Genomic DNA, 26,871 nt, shown 5'->3' on the forward strand with positions numbered 1-26,871 from the left:
AGAATATTTACCATAAAAAAAATTTAAAATTAATATTTTTTTAATGATTTTAATATTATGATGTTAAAACAATATATATATATATATATATATATATATATATATATATATATATATATAATACTTTGCACACAATACCACAATAATTTCAACATGTATCAACAGATTATTGCCCTCACCTGTGAAAAGAAATCCAATGTGGAAAAAAAAACCATAAGGTGCCATATTCTTCGATGAACATTACAGAATGGACCCCTAAATGTGATAATTTCAATGATCAAAGTCTCTCTGGGCACCCAAATGGTTGTCCCTTTCCTTTCCCTCTCCTGGTCAGAGGATTTTTGAGTAGCAAAATGACAACTGTCTGTAGTGGGTCACCTAACAATATCATATGATGAAAGATAAAGTAGGGTTAAAAATTATCATTAGATCGATGCATATAGTAATTAATGACAATCTCTCAGGGTACTTGCTGTGCCAAGCAAACAATTAACGAGTCTCAATCTCTTCGTTAGACTCCAACTAAACTTTTTAATTGCAAAAAAAAGAAAAAAAATATATATATATATATATATAGTGGGGGTAGTAGGGCTACCAAATTAGTCAAGCACCTGCATGTTCACATAAAATATAATAGCAAGATTTAATACTTCAGAATATATAATAAAAGATATTGTTTTCACTATTCAAAGTTCAAATCTAAAAATAAATATAATTTTTTTTTTATAAATCCCACTCATGTTAAAGAATTAATGCAATCCTAACGATGAAGGAATGTTTTAAGAATAATTTTATATTATTATTATTATTTTGAAATGTTAATTTAATATATTTTATATAAGATAAAATTTAATAAAAAGTAGTTATAATAAATATAAACTTTAATTTTCTCAAGGCTTAATTCTGAGACTTTTGAACCATTAAAACCAACTACAAGGAATTGGTCAATTTTTTTTTTTTCGAGTCTTCAAAATTGATGAAGGCCAGTAAAACTAGATCAACTGAAGGATTAATTCCTGTTGTTTTATTTTAGTTAAATAGCATATCTCAAGGCATTACACAGTGCCCAAAAAGAGCTAGTTTCAACACATCTCTTCATTACAGTAAGTATGTAATTGATGGCTTGCGAGAAAGATGTAATATTATAGAAAGAGACATTGGAGAAGCTGCTTTTTATCGCGATTAGCGCTTTGTGTTTTTGCCATAGGATTCTCACTATCAAGTGTGGGTATTAACAAAACATTTGACTAAAATGGCTAGCTTTGTCTTCCTCGTCTAGAAGAATTTTTCGCTCGCATTGCCTTGGAAACATCTGTATACCATGTTCTTGCATGTTCCCATGCAATTTTTAATTCATACACACCAACTCTCTTGTTTATTATACAAATATATTTTTATCTTTTCCCTCTGCCACCATTCCTTGATCATCAACTTTATTCTATTGAAAAAGGAGAGGTGGGGAGGAGAGAATCAAGGAATAAGAATATGTATTTTTTCATAGAACAAAGCTCCACTCAATATCAAAGATAAAGGCATCATCACTCAAGTCCTTGTTATGTTTTGCCTATATTTTGGGGCATATCGTTCTTATCTCTGGTGGCCCAAGAGGAGAGCTGACCAAATCTAATGGTATGAGGTTCTTATTTATCGTCTTTTTCCTCTTCCCTTCCAGGAAATTTGTCACTACACGGCCAGGGCTTCAAAGGGACGTTTCTCTCTGATATTCTGATCTATTTGTATTTTGACTACTAATTAATTAACCTTGATTTATATATTATTGTAGGCCTTTAAATGAAAGATTAATTAGTAAGCCATGTGAAATACGTACCAAGTCATTGCCTCTCCACTACATTTTTGCTCGGAATATGATGGTTCTGTCGTCGTCGCAATCCACCTTCAAATTAATCCTCAATGCACAAAAACATTTCAGACATGAAATGCATTTTCATATGATCGCTCCATTAATTAACTTGACAGATGGAAACATGGGTTATATATTAAAATCGAACAACTTATCATAGAAGCAACTTAAACCAGAATTAAAAATTTTGATTAGGATGGAGAGCGCCTTGGTTAGTTGTCAAACGTATTGCGTGCAGTAAGCTTGTGAGTGTAATCAAGCAGGTGTGATGAGTTGTACCAAATAATAATTCAGCTGTCAAGAATCCAAGACATGCTTGGATCTACACACACACACACACACACACGAATAGAAAGGTTTGATTTGGCCAAGTGATTCACGAAATCACAATCATGGAATAGTTGAGACTAGTTTTTTTGATCGAGGAAATGGGTAAGTTCGACGGCAGGGTTTTCTTGTGTGGGTTGTATATGGACTGTGCACTTGATCATCTTGTGGGTTTGGATAGGTGTTATTTTTTGTATCGTTATGGCATGTTGAAGTCAAACTCACATGAACAAGGAGAGGACTTGTCATGCTTGGTATATATGGTGCAGTTTCAGTTTTCAAAAACCCTTTCAATTCCATTTGTTCTTTTGCCGATTTGCGTCCCATGCAAGGCTATTGAGTTTGGACCTCGACGATTTGATGAGAGGGAACCACTACTAGAAAACTGAAAGAAAAACAAAATTATCTATTGAAAATATTTTGTCAATCATTTTCCAAGGAAATGATAATAAAATATTAATATTTCTAATATGTCAAATTTAACGTCAGAGTTCTTTATGGGATCTGGTTCATTAGTCTAGCTAGATCATATACAAGTGCACCTCTTGTTTTGTATACATAAGGGCATTACCAACTGAATTAAAATGATTAATTAGGTTCAAGTATAGTTACTTTTAAACCTTCATCATTTCGCCATTACTGAATATAGTAGTGTGTTTATTTGGCTCTTAAGATGGCAATGTTCTAATGTAGAGTAAAACCCTAGGTTCCCATTGTTCCCAATTTTGCAAGAGAGAGAGAGCACAGAGAGAACCATACTAGAAAGGTCAACAATCAACATCTAGTAGCTAGTAATTAGTAGTTAAAATTGTCATCAAGATGCTAAAATGACATTCACATGGAATCATATATTTATTTTAGTTGGATTTTAGAGGTTGATTAGTTTGATTTCAAATCCAAATACAAATCATATACATTCAAACTTGGACCGCAATCATACGTTTTCATAAGGTATAATTAATTGGTGTCAAATAGAGGGAAGAATATTTTGAAAATTGAATGTTGAATGCCTTAAAATGTTTTGAAAAAAATATATTATACAATATGGTTTATCATCAAGAACATTGATGTCATTTTGGAAGATGTCGAAATCTTAGGGCTGCATGCAACATAACTAGAGTGGTATACACCCCCCCAATCTTTCTTTCTTTCTTTTTTATTTAAAGTAAAATTCGTCTCCATAACATGCAATTTTTTGTTGCTACAATACATTATCTATAAATTATAATAAAGTAAAATTAAATAAGATAACTAAAAAATAAAAATAAAAAGGAACAAGACAAGTGCGGGTATCTGCCTAGTTAATAAAGGAGAGCATTGATGGAATAGTTCTTCTAAAATGGTTGCATTAAATTAAGCTTCTTTCAAATTGTTTGATGGAGGTTGGTCTAGATGGGGCTATGCTATGACTCTCATTACAAGTGCCAACCGTCCCGAAACATGATGATAATACCCCCTCTACTTGCAACCCTCAAGGCCGTGACCAAATCTATGATCACCATTAAAGGAAGCTCATAGGAATTCATCTCTAGATGCTTCTCTGTCTTCCTGGACATGCATGTCTTCGAGGAACACAAGGCGATTCAATGCTTAAGCATGGATGGTGTCTTTTTCTTGCCGTGTTCAAACCTTAGAAATCCTAAAAAGTAAGAAAATTGTGGGAAACACACACTAATTTCCAACAAACAACTTTTGATTGTGCAATCCAAATTCAAGTGCAAGTTTATAAATGTCTCATTCAATAACTTTTGAAACCAGTGTTATTAAACCTGATCTAGCTAGATATATCAACTCGAGATCTGATCGATTTAATATCTAGCGTGAGCTATGCTTAAAAAAACAATTTTGGTTGGAGTAGACCTTGTCAAACATGAACGATTTAAATTTTTTAGTTTTTATTTTTAAATAATATTATCTTAATTTTTCTAAGTATTTTCTTGAAATAATATTGTTTTGAATTAATCAGAATAAACTCTTGGATGTGTGGTATGCTTGTAATAATTATAGTTGAAATTGGTAAGAAAAGTATTGAAAGATATAAGGAGTATAACTCTGATGATTTGTTCTCGTACACTGCAATTGCATTGTGGATAAGCGAGCACAAGCTTGCACACTGAAGAAGCAAACATAGGTCAACTACCACCAAAAGTTAGCCCTCGCAAGCCATGTTTCCAAAGGCTTCAATTGAATCAGATGCCATTGTCTTTTCTTTACGTATTAATCAAGTTTTGCTCGAGTAAAAGCAGCCATATTATTGAATAAATAAATTGATTTTTCAGCATTTTAAATGCGGTGGGATGGACATCAGACTCCAATTGGTAAAGGGTTTGAAGCCTGGCCTCGACTCTAATTAAAAAAAAGAGCCTCTTTCAGTGACACCATTACTTTTTATTTAGTGGCATCAAAGTAGATGCAACTACTTTTGAGGAAAAGCCCTCTTAAATAAGAGGGCAAGTACCCTCAAATTTAAGGATGTGCAGTGCATTTTTCAGTAAAATAAATGATGGCTTTAATTTGGCAATTATGTTCTGATTTAAGCACAGATGTTTAGCATCGAAATGTGGTTGCGTTTAGGTCAGCTTTCATGGCAAAAATTAATGCTTGCAGTTTAATATTTTTTTTATTCCTTGGAAGTAGATGATCTAATATGAACAAAAAGAACATTTTTAAGTGAGATTTTGGAATTAAATTAGATGAAAATATTCTATTTTTTAAACAAAATTAGGTTGGCTAAAAAGTCTACTGTCAATTCAAGAACCGAGGCCAGATTTCAGAGATGTGAGCAAGGATCTCCAAATACTGTGTATGAGCGTATGGTGGTTTGGGAAAATGTTACAAATAAAAGTTTTGTTTTCCAACTATTTTATACACTGTCTCCATCAAACTTTAAGTTAAATGAATATTTTTGAAGGTTTTATAAAAGCAATATCATTTTTTTTTCATATCAACGTTATGATTAATCTAATTAATATTATGATTTATGAGTTGTATATTTTTTTTATTAATATGGATGTTCGGATTAACTTACGCATATCTTGATTAATTTTATAGATCCTGAAATTAACGATTATATAAATATTTAATAATTTTAAAATTTATAAAACTCCGACTAATAATCTTCAATCTTCGAGAATAACCTCAAAATCTGATTAATTAAATTATATTAATACATTCCTTATAATTATGCCTTTAATAACTACGTTAGTGGCCGACTACCCAAATACCCAGTTTTTTTTTTTTCATATTTTCAAATTAGTGGGAAGTACGTGAATAGTTTTGGAGGAAAAGTAAGAACGAGAAAGAGAAACAAAAGAGAAAGACAAAAGCTCTCAAAGCCCAACAAAAGCAGGTCAAAGGTGGAATACACAAGACAATGGAAGCTCAGTTTTCTTTAACTGTAAAAAAAGAAAAAAGAAAAGAAAAGAAAAAAATGTTAAAACATATAATCAACAATGCAAGAAAAACCCACCACATCCATCCTGGTTATTTTGGGATCAATAAGGACAGGCTGGAAGGATCCAAACTCCAACCCCACTTCCATTATTATTTTACAACAAGAGAAGAAGAAGAAGAAGAAGACAATCATCAATCCACAAAATTAGCTGATATTTCCCTACACAAAAAAGGCCAAAAACCATTGCTAACACAAACACAAAAAAGAAAAAAATGTAATTGAGAACAAAATTGAAAACAAAGAAGCAAAGAGAGTTTGCAAAAAAGCAAGGAAAAGAAGCCTTGTGCGCTCTTTTTTCCCTTTTCTTGCTGCCTCTGCTAAGCATCTTTTCTTCACTTTTCCCTGTGCTTTTGCCCCTCTCTCTCGCTCCGTTCTTTCTCTCCTGGAATATAATTCCCTCGCAGTTTTCTCTCTTTTGTTTCTCTCGTCCTCTGATCCCTTCTCCTTCTTCTCCAACAATTTGCTGCTTATTTATTTGTCTCTTCCTTTCTTTCCGAGCACTTGTTTCTTTGATCAGTAAAGTCCAATTCCTTTTCTTTTTTTCCCACCCTTTCAATTTCTATTTTAAATTTCCCACCTTTTCAATCCAAATTAGCTGGCAAATTCTTGTGCTTTGGAATTTACAGTGCCAATCATTTCTGGGTTCTCTTGATCATATTGTAAAAATTTAGTCTTGAATTCAGTTTCTTGCTGACTTCCTTTTTTTTGTTCAAATTGTCTAGATATCTGTACCTTTTTTTTTTAAATTCTCCTTCTTGTATAACTCACTGTGAAAATTTCTTTCTTTAGCCTCAAATCCTTGAATTTAGTCACTCACTCTCTTTGTTTTTTTGTTTTCTTCAAATGGTCTAAATCTCTTTACTTTTCTTTGAGTTTCTTGATCGAAGTTTTAAACTTCCTTGATTTTTAAGTGATTTCTTGAATTCTCTGTTTTGGGTTTTGTTTCCATGGGACTTTGTCATGGAAAACCCATTGAGCTCCAAAAAAATCAATCCAAAAACAACACACTCTCCATTGAAACAGACTCAACACAGCCAGCAAATTCACACACTAGCAAGACCTCAAACTTTCCCTTTTACAGTCCAAGTCCATTACCAAGTCTCTTCAAGACTTCACCTGCTATATCAAGTGTAAGCTCCACTCCTTTGAGGATTTTCAAGAGGCCTTTTCCACCTCCTTCTCCTGCAAAGCATATACGTGCATTACTTGCAAGAAGGCATGGCTCTGTTAAGCCTAACGAAGCTTCAATTCCTGAGGGAAGTGAAAGTGATATTGCTTTGGACAAGAATTTTGGGTTTTCTAAGCAGTTTGTGAGTCACTATGAGCTTGGTGAGGAAGTGGGGCGTGGACATTTTGGGTATACTTGCTCTGCTAAGGCAAAGAAAGGGAGCTTGAAAGGCCAGGATGTGGCAGTCAAAGTTATTCCGAAGTCCAAGGTTTAGTTCTAAACCTCTCATTGATTATGATCTTTTGATTTTGACTAGCTTTTATTTGTTAGAGTAATTCCTTAGATTAGCTTAAAATTTCGGATGTTTTAATTGTTAGGTGTTGTACTCATGTATAGATGTGATTTGTTTTTATGTTTGTAGGCGCATCTTTCTTTTGTGGCTGCTATTTAGCATCTATAGAGGTTTAATGCAATTTTGGCTGCTATTTGTAATTGTAACTGATCTGTCTACCTTCTTTTGTGATAGTGGAGGAGTGTAGGATTACATTCAGCTGTGCTATGTGTTATGTATAAAAGGGTTTTACTTATTATGTTAAAGTTGTTTTACAATTATTGTTCTTTGGGTATGATAAGAATGATGGATTTGCTCGAGGTCCTTCCTGAGATACGCAGTGCTTCTCTTTTGTTAGGACATTTGTAGCTTAACATTGCCTTTCTTTGTTAATTGGTGTATCAACATTTATTAATGGAGGCTCAATTTAATGTTTAGCCAATCCAGGCTCAAGATAAACATGTTGCGGGTCACTATGGCTCTAATTTAGTTAGTGATAATTGAATTCAATGCTCTTTTTTTGTCTGATTGGCCATAAAGTTTAGGTAGTTATTGCCCCTTCATGATAATGATATTATACCATAGCTTAATCCAATGCAAACAATGCATTCTGTAATATTCCCCATGTTGCTAATATCAATCTACTTGTGACAGCATATCCTATTTTTGTTCTGAATTTTTGGGCAAAGGTACAAGGATCACTATTTGTACTATTTGTCTGTTTGGAAATTGACTGTGGAAACCAATGACAGTCGCATTTGTCTTAGATGGTTGAGGCCTTAGTATGAGGATACCATGTCATGAATGATAGTCCTTTTGACCATTGACTGTAGAAACCAATGAGTTGTTGTTCTCATGTATATCGGGCAATGTTTTACAGATGACCACTGCAATTGCTATAGAGGATGTGAGACGTGAAGTGAAAATATTACGGGCTCTAACGGGACATAATAATCTAGTGCAGTTCTATGATGCCTACGAAGATGATGACAATGTCTATGTTGTAATGGAGTAAGTTTTGTCTGCACTTGTTTTTTTTTTTGTTGTAAATACATTCAATTGTTTTACTTTTGCCCTGGTTATACATTTATAATGTTTATGGCTCGAAACTGTGATAATGACTGTCAAGAAAATGACTAAAGATAAGGAAAATCAGATAAGCCAAGTAACTAACTAATGATACTAACCCCTCCATGTCTTAGTGAATTTTACAAGCATGAAGGACTTACAATTCAAATTTCATAAGCCTTTTGGCCGGTTGATATTCAATGTCAAAAAAATGTAGACCAATTATATAAATTATTCTGCCATGTTTGATCAATTTTTCTTTTAATGAAAAGCTTGATGGAGTTGACTAATAAACAATCTTCATGTTAACCAAAACACATGGAAAATATAACTATACGAGTCTTTTGGTACATTTGCATGGTTGTCATCTGTAACACATTTGCATCTAATTATCAAGCAGCAAAAGAACTGAAATAAGAAGTTAATCCATCGGTTAGTTCAGTTTTGACGTTTATAATAGCATAGACTTCAGACAAAAAAGTTACACATGTGGAACTTACCATCTACATATATTTTTGTTCTTTAGGTTGTGCAAAGGCGGTGAATTATTGGATAGGATACTCTCAAGGTACTGTACTCACAAATGTTTTCTTTATGGTATATCCCTGGCTTGTTGTGTGACATTCTAACTGGCTGAAATCCTCTTCATATTATGCAGGGGTGGAAAATACTCAGAAGAAGATGCAAAGACTGTTATGGTTCAGATATTAAGTGTGGTTGCCTACTGCCATCTCCAAGGTGTTGTCCATCGAGACTTAAAGCCTGAGGTAAGCAATTAACAAAAATAATCATAACTTCTGATCATGTTACTTTTGATTTTTTTACAGTTTGGATGCAGTTTTTTAGCCTCCATTTAATGTGGAATGTTGCATTTTGTTCATGTATTAAGAAGTTCAATAATTATTGCAGATCTTTCTCTCTTTCTTTTCTTTTCTTGTTTTTTTTTTTTTTGCCGTGTGGTTGAGATGGAGCTTCGATAAATAAGATTGCACATTGCCATTTCCCTTAGAGTTTTGAGTTCTTACTTTTTACATCTTACTCCCTTTAAACATATTTAATGCTACTAAATGGAGGTCAGAAGTGTCCACTTTGCCCATGCTATGCTTTCTTGTATGGTTACTTTTCTTGATCAGGGATATTTTCTACGTTCCTTCACTGATGGATTGTTTAATTACTGTTCTTGATCAATGGATTGATTCATTATTAGAGCTGTGCAATTGATTGAACAAGACGGTATATGTGCTTCCATTCTGGCATATCCTCTTTCTTTTCTAATTGTTTTCTGCTATTTATTTCAGAATTTTCTCTTTACCACCAAGGAGGAGAATTCCCCATTGAAAGCCATTGATTTTGGACTCTCTGACTATGTAAAGCTAGGTTAGCATTGCTGGATACAGCTATTCACCTTCCTCTCCTTTGTTTTTTTTGGGGAATGGGGAGGAGGAGGATTCAATGGTGGATGGAAGTTTTGACTATTTGAAACTATTGCAGATGAGAGGTTAAATGACATCGTGGGAAGTGCATATTATGTAGCTCCTGAAGTTCTACACAGATCGTATGGAACTGAGGCAGACATGTGGAGTATTGGTGTAATTGCTTATATTCTTCTATGTGGTAGCCGACCGTTTTGGGCCCGGACAGAATCTGGCATCTTTCGAGCTGTTTTGAAAGCAGATCCAAGCTTTGATGAAGCTCCTTGGCCTTCTTTATCCCCTGAAGCAATAGATTTTGTGAAGAGACTGTTGAACAAGGACTATCGGAAGAGACTAACAGCTGCTCAGGCTCTGAGTAAGTTCCTAAAGTTAAAGTCCTTATTTGATCACCCAACATATGTGGTCAACGATTTAATTCTAAGGTGTCATTTTTATGTTTAGGTCACCCATGGCTGGCTAATCATCATGACTTAAAAATTCCATTGGATATGATAGTATACAAGCTTGTAAAAGCTTATATAAGCTCATCTTCTCTTCGGAAATCTGCGTTGGGGGTAAGTAGGATCCTGTGTCCTCCCTTTTTAGTTGCAACTCAATTGTATATTGATTTGACTTGGGAAGTGGCCAGTTTTTTTTGTCGAGTCCTATGCTATTTGTTCAAAGTTAAATTGTCTATGATCCAGTCATCCATCTGAAGTTTATGTGCTGTCTTATTCCCCTAAAAAACAAAGAGAAAAAAGAAAAGAAAAGACTGCATTTATTGAGGATTATTGTAAAATGTACTGCCAATTCCAGAAAAATGGATATATAGGATCATTCAATGCATGGTGTTGTTGTACTGGTTTTAGACACTCAGCACATGGGTGCATAAAGCAACGGGTACAATTATGTAGAGTTTGTCTGCATCATGAGCCAAAAGTCAATTCCAGCTGGAGGAGACGAAAACTTGTTTATTTTTTTGGTATAATGTCCTTCATAAAAATCTTAATACTTACTGTGAAAGTCACAAACTTGTTGTTTTTGACAGGCTCTGGCGAAGACATTAACAGTTGCTCAGCTAGCTTACCTGCGGGAACAATTTACACTGTTGGGGCCAAGCAAAAATGGCTTCATTTCTATGCAGAACTTCAAAACAGTGAGCTCTTTCTCTTCCACCTTTTTTTTTCTTTTTCATGCGTACTTGTGTTTCTCATGTCATTCTGAAAGATGTTGGTATTTTCAGGCTGTAATAAAGCACTCTACAGATGCTATGAAGGATTCCAGGGTCCTTGATTATGTTAATATGGTAATGCTTAACACATGTTCTGTTTATTTGTTAATATGCTTTTTTTGTTTAATTGTTTGTACTATTCTATCAAATTTATTTATCAGAAGAATTGATTTAGAGTTCTAGTTAATTGTTTGCTCGTGTGCTTCAGATTAGTACTCTTCAATACAGAAAATTGGATTTTGAAGAATTTTCTGCTGTTGCCATAAGTGTGCATCAGCTGGAAGGAATGGATTGTTGGGAGCAACATGCAAGGCGTGCCTATGAGTTGTTCGAGAAGGATGGCAACAGACCGATTATGATAGAGGAGCTTGCCTCGGTATGTTCTTTGACTGCTAAAGTCTTTGATAATTGTTTTGGACTGGTTGGTCCAAATTAATTTCTCACTCCTGTATGACCTTTTTGATCAAATTCTCTTGCAATTTACAAGACAAGGTGATTACTGTGTCAAAGACTCAAATTTGAAGTTTCTAATCATCTAATTTTTTACTAAACATAGAAAAATGGAGGTACAGGTCTATTTTACTGAGTAGTTTCCTCCTCCAAGAAAGGGAAACTTCGATGATGAAGCGAGTCTGCTCTATTTAGAGACATGTTTTGTTCTTCATATTGAATCAAAGTACTAAAATTTATTTGTTTCTCTGTTTTCAGGAACTTGGCCTTAGCCCATCAGTACCAGTTCATGTGGTTCTCCAGGACTGGATAAGACATTCAGATGGGAAACTAAGCTTCTTGGGGTTTGTCAGGCTTCTCCATGGAGTTTCTTCACGAACATTTCAGAAGGCTTGAAATGAATCCTACCAACACGAACTATTTTGTCCACTGTCCTTGTTTACCAAGAACTGCAATGTCAACGGCATGATCACCCAAAACAGTCTCATGCTCTCTTGATCATCACAAAGGGTGCTGTAAGCTGAAACTTCAGTCAATACAGCATGCCCTGCCGATGAAGCCAAGGCATGATGTCTTGTTAAGTATGTTTTCCACCTTTTTTTTCTTGACCTATATAAGTCTTTTTTTTCTCTCTATGATTGGTGCACCTGGGATTAGAGGATTGTACAGATGAGGGTAGATCAGAAAAGTGTATTTAGGGTTAGCAGACAGCTTTAAACTTGAAGTGAGTTGTGTTTTTGGGTCTATCCTTGTGTACCCATCGCACTAAGTTTTCTAATAAATCCTTCATGTGATCTGCATGAAGTTATCAAACCACAGAACATCGATTCAGATGGTTTTTACAGCATTTCCAATTCCAAGCTAAAACAGTAATTCTTCCTGTTGCCATTTCGCTACCAACTCCGTCAAAACAAGGGGTTCGAAATGACTTTCAGAACTGTAGAATCACACATTTTCGTGGTGTGTTTCTTGACTTCCTGTCTCTCAATGATGATCTAGACACTGGAACAGTACTGCCATCTGCTCACGTCTACTTTTTATGATGGTGCACTGTTGGGATGGCACTCCTCATGATGACCATTGAACTGCCCTCGTAATAATGATCTTCGCCCACTCAGGGAGTTCTTAATTCAACTGGTATCTATGAAGTTTCGAGTTCAAATCCTTTTTCTTGTAACCAAAAAAAATGTTAATTTTGTATTTAAGAATTACTGTCAACGCTCTCCATGATTCACGCAAAACGTTTGATGCTGCCTATGAATAAATGTGTTCATGAAGAACTTGCGATCCATTTCCAAGAGGGAAGAAGACTCCAGCATTTAGTCGAATCTGCATTTCAGGCATGACAATCTGAATACTAGCAAGCCTGCATTGCCTAATGGATTAACTGATTAACTGACTTGGTCGAGTTTTAAAAAAACTAAATGAGAATTGATTAACTTTTTAATATTGTAAGTCAATACAGTTTACAAAGTCGGGCGCTGCTACGGGCTAAATTAATAATAATAAAAATAATATAAGAAAAAGAATATGAATGAATTATTATAATTGATTTAACAAATTAATTTTAAAAGTTTTTAACTTGATTTTTTTCTAACTTGAATTTAAAATTAAACTATACAGGGATTATCTTGAAATAATCTAGTTAATTTGATGGATCCAAAAACAATTTGAATAACATGTAAAAAGTATAATTTGACTTAAAAGTAATAATTCAAGATGATTTTATTTTAATATTAAGAAGTTGACATTTAATACTATTTTTTAATCATTTTGTATTTGATCTAATAATAATAATAATAATAATAAATTATTATGAAAAATTAATTAAATTTAGTTATTTATTATTAAAATATTTAAATAGATTTGAAACATAATTTTATCAATTTATAATTTTTATAGCTTTCAATCACACAAAATATATGAATATACTATCTTGATTTTTAAAAAAAACTTACTTTAACAATCAAGTTAAAAATATTATGTCAGACTAAGATAAATAAAAGATATATTAATATAAAAAAATATTTTTATAAAAATAAAAAAGTGTAACATGAATATACAAGTTAATATGCATATGCTCTAAAAACATAAGGAAATTAGATTTAATATTCTTCAAAGTTTAAATTGTTATGAGAATGCATTAAAAAAATAATTAAGTATTTTAATTAAATAATTACTTGACTCGGTAATAAAACTATTATCATTAAACTCGGTATAAGGTAATCCAGATCTAGCCAACTCATCCCTAAGCATGAGCCAAGTGTCAAAAAAATATCAACTCAAAGTTGATTCAATTGACACAATGGATTAAGGAGAGATTAGACTGGCTCAGTTAAAACAAAACTTGATTTTACTTTTAAAAATTAAAATATTATTGCTTTGATTTTATTTTAATTTTTTTATTGGCTTGGATTAAATTGCCTAATCTGGGCCTTGTGCTGGGACGACCGGGGGAGTTTAATTATTATTATATTAAGAAAAAAATCACTCAATTTAACGGCCCAGTAAAAATACTAATGCTGACCTGGCAGGCAAAATCTAAAAATCTAAGGTTAACCAATAATAACACTCTTCACACTCAGCTCTTAAATCTCCCTCTCCCTCTCCCTCTACCTGCAACTTCAATCTTTCAATGGCAACAATAAACAAACCCCTAAAGCCAAAACCTTTAACAAAACTCAGATCCCCAATTCTCACTTTAATACTTTGCATCTTAGCCATTGCATTATTGTGCTTGTTTTCTTCACTAATTTCCACAAATGGGTTCTCTTTTTCATCTCCAAAAACCTTAAAGAACTTACCAAAACCCTATAGACAGCACACAATTCATGAGAAGTACTTGTATTGGGGTAGCAGAATTGATTGTCCTGGTAAACATTGTGATTCTTGTGAAGGTTTGGGTCATCAAGAGTCTAGCCTTAGGTGTGCTCTTGAAGAAGCCATGTTCTTGAATAGGTGTGTTTTTCTTTTTGCTATGTGTATAAAGTTATGTTTTTGTGTTCAAATGTTACTGGATTGGTTTTTTTTGGTCGGTTTTTGTTGGTATTAGGTTTTATGCTCTGTTTCTATCGAATTGATTTTGGATATTACTTGCTTAGTTATGGGGGTTTTAGGTGTTAATGACATTGAAGTTGGATTAACTGAAATAAGCAAATTTTTTGGATCACGTGAGACTCTTGTTAAGAAACTGTATTATGCACCTAGATTGTTTGGGATTTAGGGGCTTGAGTTGCTATAATAATAATAATTTTTATTATTATTATTTTATTTTTTAGGAACTTGTTGAAATGTGCTTTTTTTTTTTCATGGGGGGGGGGGGGGGGGGCAAATGAAATATGAAGGAAATGCCAAGGATTGATTCAATGTGTGTGGTGATTAAATGAGCCAATAATTATGATTTATTGAAACTATATTTTTTGTGGATTTTTTACCTGTAAAGGTTAGTATGGTTAGATGCTGCAGAGTTGATATTGTCTGTTTTTTCATGTTTCTTATATTGCCGTATTATCTTGTTGCAGAACTTTTGTGATGCCTTCAAGGATGTGTATCAATCCAATACACAATAAGAAGGGGATCCTTCATCAGTCTGGCAAGTTGAATCCAGAGGAAAGGCAAGTTTATTGAACTTCTATTATGTGGACTGTTGTTATTGCCAGAGCTAAACTGTTGCGTCTAGTGTGTTAAATCCAACATCTTGTACGGGGTGCAATAACCTTTTCTTTATTATGCTTGCTTTTCAATTCTTATGAGAAGAAATATTTAATTGAATTAACAGGTTGCCTCCATTTTTATCAATGAATACATTTAAAAAAGTTCTATGATCTGAAGTCTGAACTTCCTTCCTTCTATTTGGCAGGTGGGCTGAAAGCTCTTGTGCCATGGACACTTTGTATGATATGGATCTCATATCAGAAACTGTACCTGTAATCTTAGACAACTCAAAAGATTGGTTTCGGGTACTATCGACGAGTATGAGGTTGGGAGCTAGAGGAGTGGCCCATGTGGAAGGAATAAGTCGGGCTGATGTCAAAGAGAATAGTCACTACTCGAACCTCTTGCTCATTAATCGAACAGCAAGCCCTCTTTCATGGTATTGAATGCAGCTATACTTTTGGCTTTCTCATGTTTTTTTTCTCTTTGAATGTCTCAAAAGAAAAGGAGCTGTTTGAAAATTGGGTAGTGGTGATTGTGGGAAGAAAAATTGGTATTTTTGTTTGGATAATAGTTTAAGAGTAGAGTAAATAATGATAGTTCTCCTGCATTGCTTTTGAAATTTCACAATTAATATGAATATAGTTCTTGAAGCACAAAATTTGTTGACATTTTTTCTTAAGTTCTGAAACAGACTAAAATGCCTGGCTGTGATGAAAAGATTGGTTTTTCTTCAAGTGGTTTAGTGACTTGAACCGTTTTAATAAGCCAATGTTGGATAGAAAGCGGACTACTCTATTTGGAGGGGAAATGAAAAAGGAAAAGGAAAAGATTCGTGACTGCTATAGTTATGGAAAAAGAAAAAGAAAAGTTTTAACTTATTATTTTCAGTGTAGCTGTTTGTCATAACATAACTTGTCTCCAAGATTCATGAATCTTGCATATTTCTTTCTAGGCCCTAATCATGATAGCCATTCAGGTTCATGGAATGCAAGGACCGAAACAACCGCGGTGCTATAATGTTGCCATATTCCTTTCTTCCTACAATGGCATCACAAAGTTTAAGGGATGCTGCGGATAAGGTCTGTAATAATTGATATTGCTAATTTCTCTTTGCTTGTTTTACACCATTTGTCTGCTTGTGTTTCTTTTAAAACAGGTTTTGATTAACCTGCAATTGATCTCATGTGCACAGGTTATAGCACTTCTTGGTGATTATGATTCCATGCATGTTCGTCGAGGCGATAAAATAAAAACCAGGAAGGACAGGTTTGGTGTTTATAGGACCCTACATCCTCATCTTGACAGGGATACACGTCCAGAGTTTATACTCCACAGGATTGAAAAATGGGTTCCACCTGGACGAACTCTTTTTATTGCTTCAAATGAGAAGACAACAGGATTCTTTTCACCTCTCGCTGTCAGGTAAACCTTCTCAAACTTAAAAAAATGAAAATTATAGTCTCTAATTCTTAGCTGTGAAGTAGCACAAATGATTTGGCCATGACAGATTATACGTACAGTTCTGAAAACTCTCAAAAAGAAATAAATTAGAGATGAGCATTGATGCACGGAGAAATAAATTCACGATTCTGTATCCTTTTGTTAATTTTTGTGTTTCTCCAAGTACTACTTAATTGCAACTTGCTAATTTATCATGGAAAAAAAATCATCCAGAAGTAATATCTTGCATGATTAACTCAACTGGTGTGGATGCTTGGTATGGCATTTCTATTTTCTCATTGATTAAGTTGGTTGTATCTGATTGTTGAACATGGTTCTGATGCATGGCTGCAGTGAGTTTTTTTGTAGTCATTACTTACTTTTCTCTGTAATTGACGCCTCTCTCTTCATGCCTTTTAAGAGATATCTTTGATCTTGTAGAAAATCTCTGCCACCATTTCAGCAATTGGAAGAGACTTTTGTTTCTTTAAAAAAAAATGCTAAATAGAATTTCGTTGTAATTTTTATATGATGGTGAAGTTGACGTTGAACTTTGGTGGCTCATATTTTGCAGATACAAATTGGCATATTCATCTAACTACAGCGGAATCCTGGATCCCGTGATTGAGAACAACTATCAATTATTTATGATTGAAAGGCTTATTCTGATGGGTGCCAAAACCTTCATTAAAACATTCAAGGAAGTTGATAATGATCTTAGCCTCACCGACGATCCAAAGAAGAATACCAAGTCATGGCAATTACCTGTTTATACCATGGATGAAGTAGAGTAAGGAAGTTGATAAAGCATTCGTGACCATTACACTTCCTGTTACCAATCCAGCCCTCGAGTTTTCTCCTTGCATGCCATTCTTGCATATATGGTCATTCTCACATGACATTATGGTATACGCCTGGATCGCTAATCATGGATGAATCTCGTAGCTTTGGTGAGGAGAATCAGCGTGATGTTGGTTGTGAGAGGGTTATTAATTTGCCAGTGTATATTGTGAGCTATATGAGTTTTAGTACAAGGTTGTATGCGGTTTCGTAATATGTTGATTGTTATTGTGCATAAGTTTTGTAGAGAAAAGAGGAACCCTAGCTCCTATCTTCGACCTTCTTTCCCTTGTTAAATTCACAGCCCATCCCTGTTTCGCAACGGGCATGTCCCGAGTATCATCTGGTAGATACTTCTTGATTTATACGCAAATCTTGGACCATGTGAAAATAACTAAAATGGGAGATCAATATATTTTACTAAGTTCTTGCACGGGTTACTCATTCATCTTAAGGTTTTGGGTTTGAGTTCATCAACATTTTGGAAAGTCTCGTATTTTCTTTCCATGAGCTCCATTTGTGAAGTTACTGTAATCTTGATAGAGATGAGGCCATATATGAGCGAGGAAGAAGGCAATGTTCATTGTTGGTTGTGTCAGCTCACAAGTTCACCTCTTTGTTGTGTAGCAATTAGAAAAAGAAGGATACGTATCTGGGTTTCATTGTACTAGCGGAATAATCCATTTGTTTTTTCTTAAACAAAATGATTTGATTGTTTATTGGGGTAATTTAGTTTTTTTATTATGTTTATTAGTTATTATTAAATTAATCAGGCTTTGGTCTTTTTATCTTTTTAAAGCATCATAAAATAACTAAACTGCTTTTAAAAATAAAAAAAAAACTATTTAATTGTTTTCTTAGTGAGCTGTTTTTTTATGATGGGGGTAGAGTCCATAACGAAGCGACGTTGAGTTTTCAACAGACTTTTCTTTCTAATATTGGTAGCTATTTTTTATAGTTAATTATTGCAAAAAAAAATTGTTTTATTTATTGTCAATTTTTTTTAATCATATTATTAAATTAACTGATTTTATTGAACTCAGTATATTTTTCTTGTTTATTTAAAAACATTGACGTCACTTGAACATTTTTTTTTTGTTAGGAAAAAAATTTAATCTCGTCTATGATGTAACGCGGGCCATCCATCTAATAAATATTTATTTTTTTGTATCAAAAGAATAATATATTATATTTTTTTTTCTGTTTATCTTTTTAAATTTTAACCGTAGTTTTAAAAAGAAATTCAGGATTTGGGTTAATACAAACTTAAACTAATTATTTTTATTAAAATAATAGTGTTTTGTTTATTCTTAGTTGTTGATATAATTGAGTTTGACATGATTAATAATGGAGTTTGACAAAATTGATCAAGTTATTTGATTTAACTAAAATTAAATCCGAGATTAGACTCTTAGGTTTTGAAATTCCTATATCAATTGTGCCTATAATTGAAGGGAGATGGAGGAGGGCCATGATGGTGTGTCATGTCACAATGGTGCACATCAATCATGAGCGCATCTACATCATCCCATGTTATCTCAAGATTGAGAATTGAAATGGTGACAAGTTGGACAATGATGATGCATAGATTGTCACCTTATGAGAATCTGCGGGGAGAGATGCTTTTTATAAGAGCCAAATTAATAATATATATTTTTAAATAGTGTAATTATTATTATTTTTCATGTGCATTACAATTATAAAAGGTCATTTAAAAAATTTTATTATATTTTAATATACTTGATACAAAATTATTTAAATAATCTAATATGATGAATGATTTAACAAGTTTAAAAAAACTCGAGCGAATATCAATCAATATAGCATTAAAGAATAAAAATAAAAAATTAATTTTAAAAAATAAAAAAATAATTTAAATTAATCTAAAACACTCTTAAAATAAGTGATGAAATCGTAATAATCTTATAAAAAAATAAAAAAATCATAGATTAAAAAAAATAAAAGGAAAAAATTATGAAAAAATTATTGTGATGAATAGTGTTTTGTAAGGTTTTGATATTTTTACCAGATATATAAGAATAATATTTCTAAAAAAATTGTATTTTAAAATTTTATTTAAATTTTTTAAAAATATATCTAAAACAAGTATTGAAAAGCTAAATTAATATTTTTTATTTTATTTTTGGATTTACATTCGGCGCATCTTTTGGAGATGACCCAGGAGCCATGGAAAGTCTAAATGGTGGCTTTAATCATGAGTGGCATAATTTGGCACGTGGCTTGTTGTTATTCGGTCGTCATGATAGATTCGATTGTTTGATGTCCTCTTTTAACGGTTCATATAATGGGATGCAACTTTCTTTGTACGACATGACGACACATGATCATGTCGCTTTGCCTGTACACGGACAGCTTTTTCTCTCACTCAACTACTAAAGACACGTCGTTTTCTCATGTTAATGTGAAAAAATCAAGGCAATCCTTTCTCTATTTCTTTTATTTTCTTTCTTTTATTTTTTTTAATGATTGAACACAGGCATTACATTCGCTAGAAACTTCACTTCCTCATTTCCTAATTGAGTTTAAATTTTAATCTCAAAATAATAATCATGAATATTAATGAAGTAATAAAAAAACTTCATTAATTTTTGTGTATATATAGATTACGCATGACATTGTGTTATGATTTCTCGAGACTCAAAAATACATTAAGATGTGTAATCGAAATGTTTAGTGCGAGCTCATCTTATTCCTAGCCAAAGGATTGTTCTACTTCGGTTTCTAGCCCTTGATCTGCATAAAATAGTCTTCAGCAGCTTCTAAAAGCTTAGTTACAAGAACAATTTGATTTGACGGCTTGCTGTGATGACTCAAAATTGGATAAAAATTGAAATTAATAAAAACTTTTAATATTTTTTAAAAAATAATATTTTTTTAAATTTATTTATTTTCTAAAAAAATTAAATTAACTCGATACAATTCACTCTATCAGCTTCCTTGTTCTTGGATCATGTCGACCATGGGTTAGGTCTTATAAATATAAGAGCAAAGACCCCAAAAAGAAAAGAAAAGAAAAGAAAATATCTGACGTGGTACACACAAGACTCGAACCCCAATCAATCTCCACCACCTGTCCTGATATTTCCACGTCATTTCCCCTCAACCGAAAGTGCATGGCGGGATGCTTTACACGAAAAAAAGACCACCCCTTCCATCTCCTGCCAGGTCGAAAAGCCCCACATTCACTCGCACGTACCAAATCAGTTATTCGCACGTGCTAACCCACCTCCTATAAATTCCTGCCACAGTCTCAAATCTCGCAGCAGCCGTAGCCGAGGATAAAAATCAGCACGAAAAAGAAGATTCAATCCTTCTCCGGAATATTCCTTCTCAGGTCATCTCAAAATCCTCTCTGATTACTAATTTCTAATTAATACAAAAAGTTATCATTTTTATCATAATTCTTTGTTTATTTATTTCTCCTTTGCATAGAATTCCTTAGTTTTTTGCAGGAGAAAATAAGCTTGGATTTTTTTTTGTGATGCCGTATCTTGTACGCGAGAATCTTTTCATCGGAAACATAAGCGACGCGGCTGAGGTTCTGCAAAACGGAAGTTCGGAAATAACGCATATTTTATCTGTCTTAAGTTCCGTGTCTATATCGTTCTTTACGGAATGGAGAAGCGGTGTGGTAATCCCGGCGAAGGAGATAAAGAAAGTGTGCGTGGGTGACGGTGAGGATGAGTGGAGGAGTTGTTTGGCGGCGAATAAGGTTTTGTATGGGTTAGAGTATGCAGGGAAGGATTTGAAACTGGTGAGAATGGCGGTGCCGATTAGGGATATGGAGAGTGAGGATTTGTTGGATTATTTGGATGTTTGTTTGGATTTTATTGAGAAGAGTAGAAAAGAAGGAGCTGTTTTGGTGCATTGTTTTGCTGGCGTTTCGAGAAGGTATATGATAAATTGTTGTCATTTTTCATGATAATGATGATGATTTTCTGTATTTTTTTATTTAAATTAATTAATATTGCCCTTAAGTTTGGATTAAGTTAATATTGAAATGCAATGCTACTTCTCCCGAATGATTTTCTGGAATAGTATGAACTGTGTTTGGGACACACCAGAGGAGTCCATTTCATCAATGGTTGGGTATTATTCACGAAACTTGTTCGAGATGGAAATGGATATTTTGGGATGAAAAACATTACTCTGATTCTTGCATATAGTATGAACTGTATTTTGGATCCATCGGTGAAGTCTGCTTCATCAATGGTTGGTATTATCTGGAAAACTTGTTCGGAATGGAAATGGATAGTTTGGGGGTAAATAACATTACCTTATTTTTGCATGTCTACTTGCTTGGAATTTGATGTGCAAATTTGTGACTTTTTTCTCGGTTAATTTTAAACGGTCATGAAGTCTGTTTTGATATTTTTCAGTTGATTGGTTTATCATCCTGAAGTGGATCAAAATAGAAAAGAAGTGTTTTAGGTTATCTTCTGACCCAATTGATGAGTGTTGGGAAATTGCTCAGAAGACCTGCCCTGAATTGTCAAGCCCTAATGGTTTGGTCCCTTCTTTCGTTTTTTTTTCTTTGCAGTGCAGCTATCATTACAGCGTACTTGATGAAAACTGAACAGTTGTCTCTTGAAGGTTTGAACACATCCACTTTTTATTCGGAGTATTTTGGGTCTGCTGATTGGTTAATGCTGATGGCCTTCATTGTTTACTTTCTGAAAATCTGGTGGCTCTTTTGTCCGACAACCATAAAAATACGTGTTGTTGTTTCTTTGAATTTTGAGTTATTTAATATTTCATCCTTTTCCTTGTTCATCTTTTCACAATGTGTCCCTGCAGATGCTCTTGAATCCCTAAGGCGAAGCTGTGAGTCTGTTTGTCCCAATGATGGCTTTTTAGAACAGGTATGCAAGGGTCCTCAAAAACCTATATGATTGTTGGGATGCATTAATGGTGACTCTGAGACATTAGTTTCTAATGTGATCGTCATAGATCTTAATTCTTTTTCCCCCATTGCAGTTGAAAATGTTTGAGGAAATGGGGTTCAAGGTTGATCATGCTAGTCCCATATACAAGCGGTTTCGCCTGAAAGTATTGGGTACATGTTCTTAGTATATTGATCCTCACTTGCTGTTCTTGTAAATTATTTTTTTGTATGATAAAGCAGGTCATCAAATAGGGCTATGCATAAACATAATTTTGGAGGCATGACATTAGTACGTCCTTAACCTTGAGCATTTGTATGAAGCGGTTGCTCCCAAAATGTGAATCTGCATATAAGAGTTGGCATAGCATAAGGGGTCATGCATTGAGCATTTGATGCTTTTCCTACTTATCCAATTAAATTTTCATCCTTAAATTTCAACATTATTATAGATCTATCTTTCATGTCTGTTGGAAACATATTCTTTCCTGTTACAAACAGAATGATTAGATATGTTGAATCTGTGATTGTTTTAAAAATTTTTTGTGAAGGATTAATTTCCCCATGCTTCCAGGTGAGTTTTACAACCGTGGAGAGAAGATAGACAGTTCTAAATTTGGGGCAGATCCTGGTGTACCTACACAAATTTCCTCTGAGGAAGAAGCATCTCCAAATGAAGGGAAAAAGGCTATTCCTGCATACCGCTGCAAGAAATGCCGTCGAGTAGTTGCACTGCAGGAGAATGTTGTGGATCATGTTCCAGGAGAGGGCGAGACATCTTTTGCATGGGGCAAGCAGAAAAGTGGCAACCCCTTTAACAAGTCCGATGAGTCTGAGTGTTCATCTCTTTTTGTTGAGCCTCTGAAGTGGATGACAGGAGGTATGTGCAATCTCATTTTGTAGAAATTCCAATGCCATTGGACATTTTTAAGTTTATTCATAAAGAAGAAAACACATAACTAATTGCAACTTCATTGGTTTACTTTGAGTTAGCTATAATGGCTCACTAGTTGCTAGAGATTTCTCAAATCCTTGACTTGTTTTTTCCACCAAATGGTCAACCTCCATGCTCATATTGTGTTGCTTAGCTGTAGAAGTACTTCTCATCATCAGTTGAGATAATTTCTGGGTTTAATATTATCCATTTATGAAAGCCACGTGGCTATGTCTTGAAGATGTATTGGCCTATGCAGCTATTGTGATGCACTCTTTTGGAAAAGGGCATCCTTGTATTCAGTGCGTAGAGATTTCTAATGGAAACCATTAACTGATAGAAGTTGGGGAAAATTATGAACCACGCAAACAACTCGGTTCCATGTGCCAAGGGCATAATGAATCAACACTTTTGATATTTCAATAATAGAGGTGCTATTTTGTATCTTACAGGAGAGAATGATCTAGGGGAAATAACACAATACTTTTGAAAGCATCTTGAAATATTTATCATGAGAATTATGCGTAATTTATACCTGTTATAATAAAAAATAGGTGCATTGCATTTGTTGGCATCCCGTTTTTATCTAAAGAGGATCCAAATAAGTGCTTTTCAATTATCCATGTTTTTCCCAAATCCTACTTGACTTTTCCAGATCATCATCGTCATCTAGAACTCAATTGATCCTTATCCTTGGTTTATGCCTTACCCTGGGCATGTCTTTTTAATTGGTTCATGGGTTTTTGGAATTATAATTTGTGCATACTTGCTGGAAACGATACCCACTTAATATAATAGCTCTTCCTTGTTATCCAGTTGAGGAAGGTGCATTGGAGGGAAAGTTGTCCTGTGCTCATTGCGAAGCTCGTTTGGGTTACTTCAATTGGTCAGGTATCCAATGCAGTTGTGGGAGCTGGATTACTCCAGCCTTTCAGCTACATAAAAGTCGAGTGGATGTTAGCACTGTCTAATACCCTTGAGGCAAAAGAAGATGCTAGCATATCTCTTTACTGCAGAAAAGTCCAGTTTTCTCAGAGAAATTGATACTATCTGAAGAAAGCATACCGTTTCCTCACCAGTCCGCACTTGCACAGAATGAGCAAACCCCCCACATCGTTTTATTAAGTTTCCATGCATATTCCCACAGAGATCTATCTTTGAGGAGCTGGAGGCGCAGATTTGTAACTTGAGTGAAATAATGTCTTGTATTTGTTGTATGATATGGTCATACAATTGGACCGCTTTGCTTGGTGGTTTGAGAATGTCTTTTAAAAAGAGATTACAAGGCTAGAAATGAATGGACAGCGAGGGCTAGGCCTCCTTGTATTTCTAATTGATTTTACTTCAAAGTTCAATCTATATAGCTTGTTAAATTGCTTGAAGTCTTTGTTTCTTCGTCTTTTATTTAGTTCATTGGGCCATTGGGTTGTCTGTTCTCTTGCTTTTATGGGGTTATCAGTCTTTTGCTTTCATTTCAGTTCATGTGCAGCATGCCTGAAAACGGTATCAAATTCGAGCCCTTGTTGAGTGAGTGATTGCAACCGACAAGCTCCATCAGTTCCAAGTAATGTTGGCTTCTGTTCCCTTCACTTCCCATGTCATTTTAATTTGTCTTTGCGGTATAATGAACTTGCCTTGTAACAGGTAACCATGCCCATCAAAAAACGACGATTGTTCGTGGAGCCCTTGGCCAACAAGTCAGCCTTTATGCATTCTCAGCCAAAGTAAAAATTCTTTATCTATTCCTAGCAATTCAGTGAAACTACATGATATATATATAAGTAATTGTGATATTTTATTATTTTTTATGTTTTTTTTTTAAAAAAGACATACACAAGAAGAAATATAAAATAAAATCAATGATCCACAGAAAATATATAAATATCTACACTTAAGATTTTTTTATATTCTTATATCCATCATTTTTTATAAAAAAAATGGATCCCTGTAAATAATTAATAGGATGCTCTAACTGCTATATAAATACCATAAAATTTCTCAACATGAATTAATTAGAGTTAAATCTTATCAAGTTCTACATTTCTTATTCAAAAATCTAACATGGTACCTTTCGTTCTGGCTGTGAAGGTAGAATTCCAAGGAAATCGATGTCACACCATTAAAACAACCCTTAAAATGCATGAAGAATTCAATTGTGCATCTAGACGTCTATTCACTGCAACATTATAAATCATTTTACTCTTTCATAGAAAAAATCAATAGCTTGTTGTTGTGGCAGAGAGGTGTTTTTTTAAGAGGTAAATAACGAGATTAATTATGGAGAATTCAATTCAATGACCTTCAATATTATGGACAATTCAATCCCTTTACTTTCCGAATACACTCTGTAAAAATTATTAATATAAATATTTAAAAAGTTGACATGAGAGGTATTTTGATTAATAAAAATATTATTTAAAAAATAGCTTATATGTCCAAGTTCAAGCAAGTAAACGGCGCATGTGACTTAGCCTCACCTCCAAATGTCACTTTTAGGGGCGGTGTTGGAAGCGCCTCAAAGTCTTCTTTTTATTGGTGCTGCATGTGTGCACATTAACGGTGTAATGGTTAAGATCCGGTAGGGTTTTTTTTCTTTTTTTTTTCCTGGTCAAAATTTAAAGATGTCATTTAATTTATTGCACTAGATATTGCACTTCTACAACTAAAAACACCAAGCAGGCCATCCTTCTCAGAAATGCAGGAGGAATAGAATCTGCGTTTTCTTGGGAGCGAAGGAAGCCAAGTCTTTCTTCTTGCTATGTTGCTTATTTCCAGAAGATTTTGACATTCCAATTGAATATCTGGTTAGATGTGGAATGCGTTTAGAGTTGTTTGAGGACATCAATGCAGTAGAAGAAGCAAGGAATCGAGTTCGTGCACTTGTTCATAAGCTGAAAAGATGCTCTCTATTGCTGGACAGAAACGAAGAACACGCATATCAAGGATGTAATGCTGTAATTTGAGAGAGAGGCCAGAGAAGAAGACATTCAAACTCGAATTCACTCATAAACAGTACAATGCGTGAATATCCTGAAGATTTGGTGTATCCATAACTCAAGCTTCTGCAGCTCATAAACACTCACTGTTCATAGTTATTTCGGCTCTTTTAGGTCAGGCCACTCTAGGCCCCCTCCCTCCCTCCCTCTCTATCTTAAATTCAACATGGTATCAGACACTATTTTAGTCTTCCATCCATGCACCGTGTGAGGGGGATGTTAGAATCCCACATTAAATAAACTAATCAGCATCTAGTTTCTTATAGGCCCTTGATAATCCTCGTCTCCTAAGACGCCTTTTGAGATGAGTTAGCCCTTGGCAATTCTCATCTCATTAAATGTTTTTTTAGATGAGCTAAGCTTGCCTCCCAATAGATCAGCCTTTTTATCTATTCCTAGATCTCGCTTGTAGGCCTTCTGGCTAGGCCATTCCATATATGCCATCAGACATAGACAGGGTTGGATGTCGATCAAGAACTGAAGCAACCTAGGATAGCCAGTCTCAAACCATGGTGGCTAAGTTGTGGTGTGTTGTACAGAATCGTCGTGAATAGCCCACTGCTTGTAAATAAACAAATAAGAAAACCAAGAAAAAAGGTGTAAATTTAATTAATGAAAGACTATGTAAATCTTTTTAATTAAAGAATAAATGGACCTTATCAGCAGGATCTACATCAGAGCGTGGAGTGCGGGCTGCAGTAGAAGAGGTGTTCCCTTTGGGTTGCCATGTATGTGTACGTGTAGGTGAACAGGGGCACGGACATGAACACAGCCACAGTTACACGCATCAGCACAAATA

The 26,871-nt window shown here is 34.2% G+C and overlaps 3 protein-coding genes across 5 annotated transcripts; all 3 read left to right on the forward strand.

Moving 5' to 3' along the window:
• Positions 1-5,735: 5,735 nt before the first annotated feature.
• LOC7458918 (CDPK-related kinase 7) lies at positions 5,736-12,115 on the forward strand. Its single transcript, XM_002322580.4, has 11 exons — positions 5,736-7,078; positions 8,022-8,152; positions 8,736-8,777; positions 8,868-8,976; positions 9,508-9,586; positions 9,701-9,997; positions 10,084-10,196; positions 10,670-10,777; positions 10,865-10,927; positions 11,061-11,228; positions 11,561-12,115. Exons 1-11 carry the CDS (start codon positions 6,590-6,592, stop codon positions 11,696-11,698), a joined length of 1,737 nt encoding a protein of 578 aa, XP_002322616.2. The 5' UTR covers positions 5,736-6,589; the 3' UTR covers positions 11,699-12,115.
• A 1,761-nt stretch (positions 12,116-13,876) lies between these two features.
• LOC7458919 (uncharacterized) lies at positions 13,877-17,578 on the forward strand. The gene is made up of 6 exons (XM_024587326.2): positions 13,877-14,260; positions 14,824-14,916; positions 15,162-15,395; positions 15,936-16,038; positions 16,152-16,381; positions 16,974-17,578. Exons 1-6 carry the CDS (start codon positions 13,938-13,940, stop codon positions 17,191-17,193), a joined length of 1,203 nt encoding a protein of 400 aa, XP_024443094.2. The 5' UTR covers positions 13,877-13,937; the 3' UTR covers positions 17,194-17,578.
• A 2,861-nt stretch (positions 17,579-20,439) lies between these two features.
• LOC7458920 (uncharacterized) lies at positions 20,440-24,458 on the forward strand. 3 transcript variants are annotated; one of them, XM_002322582.4, is made up of 7 exons: positions 20,440-20,594; positions 20,713-21,151; positions 21,801-21,853; positions 22,058-22,122; positions 22,238-22,316; positions 22,717-23,022; positions 23,893-24,458. In XM_002322582.4, exons 2-7 carry the CDS (start codon positions 20,742-20,744, stop codon positions 24,045-24,047), a joined length of 1,068 nt encoding a protein of 355 aa, XP_002322618.2. In that variant the 5' UTR covers positions 20,440-20,594; positions 20,713-20,741; the 3' UTR covers positions 24,048-24,458. The 3 variants fall into 3 exon arrangements, with proteins under 3 accessions (XP_002322618.2, XP_024443432.1, XP_024443433.1); XM_024587664.2 differs by having other exon boundaries at positions 20,461-20,594; positions 20,703-21,151; XM_024587665.2 differs by having other exon boundaries at positions 20,493-20,594; positions 20,693-21,151.
• The last annotated feature ends 2,413 nt before the right edge of the window (positions 24,459-26,871 follow it).

Source organism: Populus trichocarpa, chromosome 16, assembly GCF_000002775.5.
Source record: "Populus trichocarpa isolate Nisqually-1 chromosome 16, P.trichocarpa_v4.1, whole genome shotgun sequence".
NCBI classification, from domain to species: domain Eukaryota; kingdom Viridiplantae; phylum Streptophyta; class Magnoliopsida; order Malpighiales; family Salicaceae; genus Populus; species Populus trichocarpa.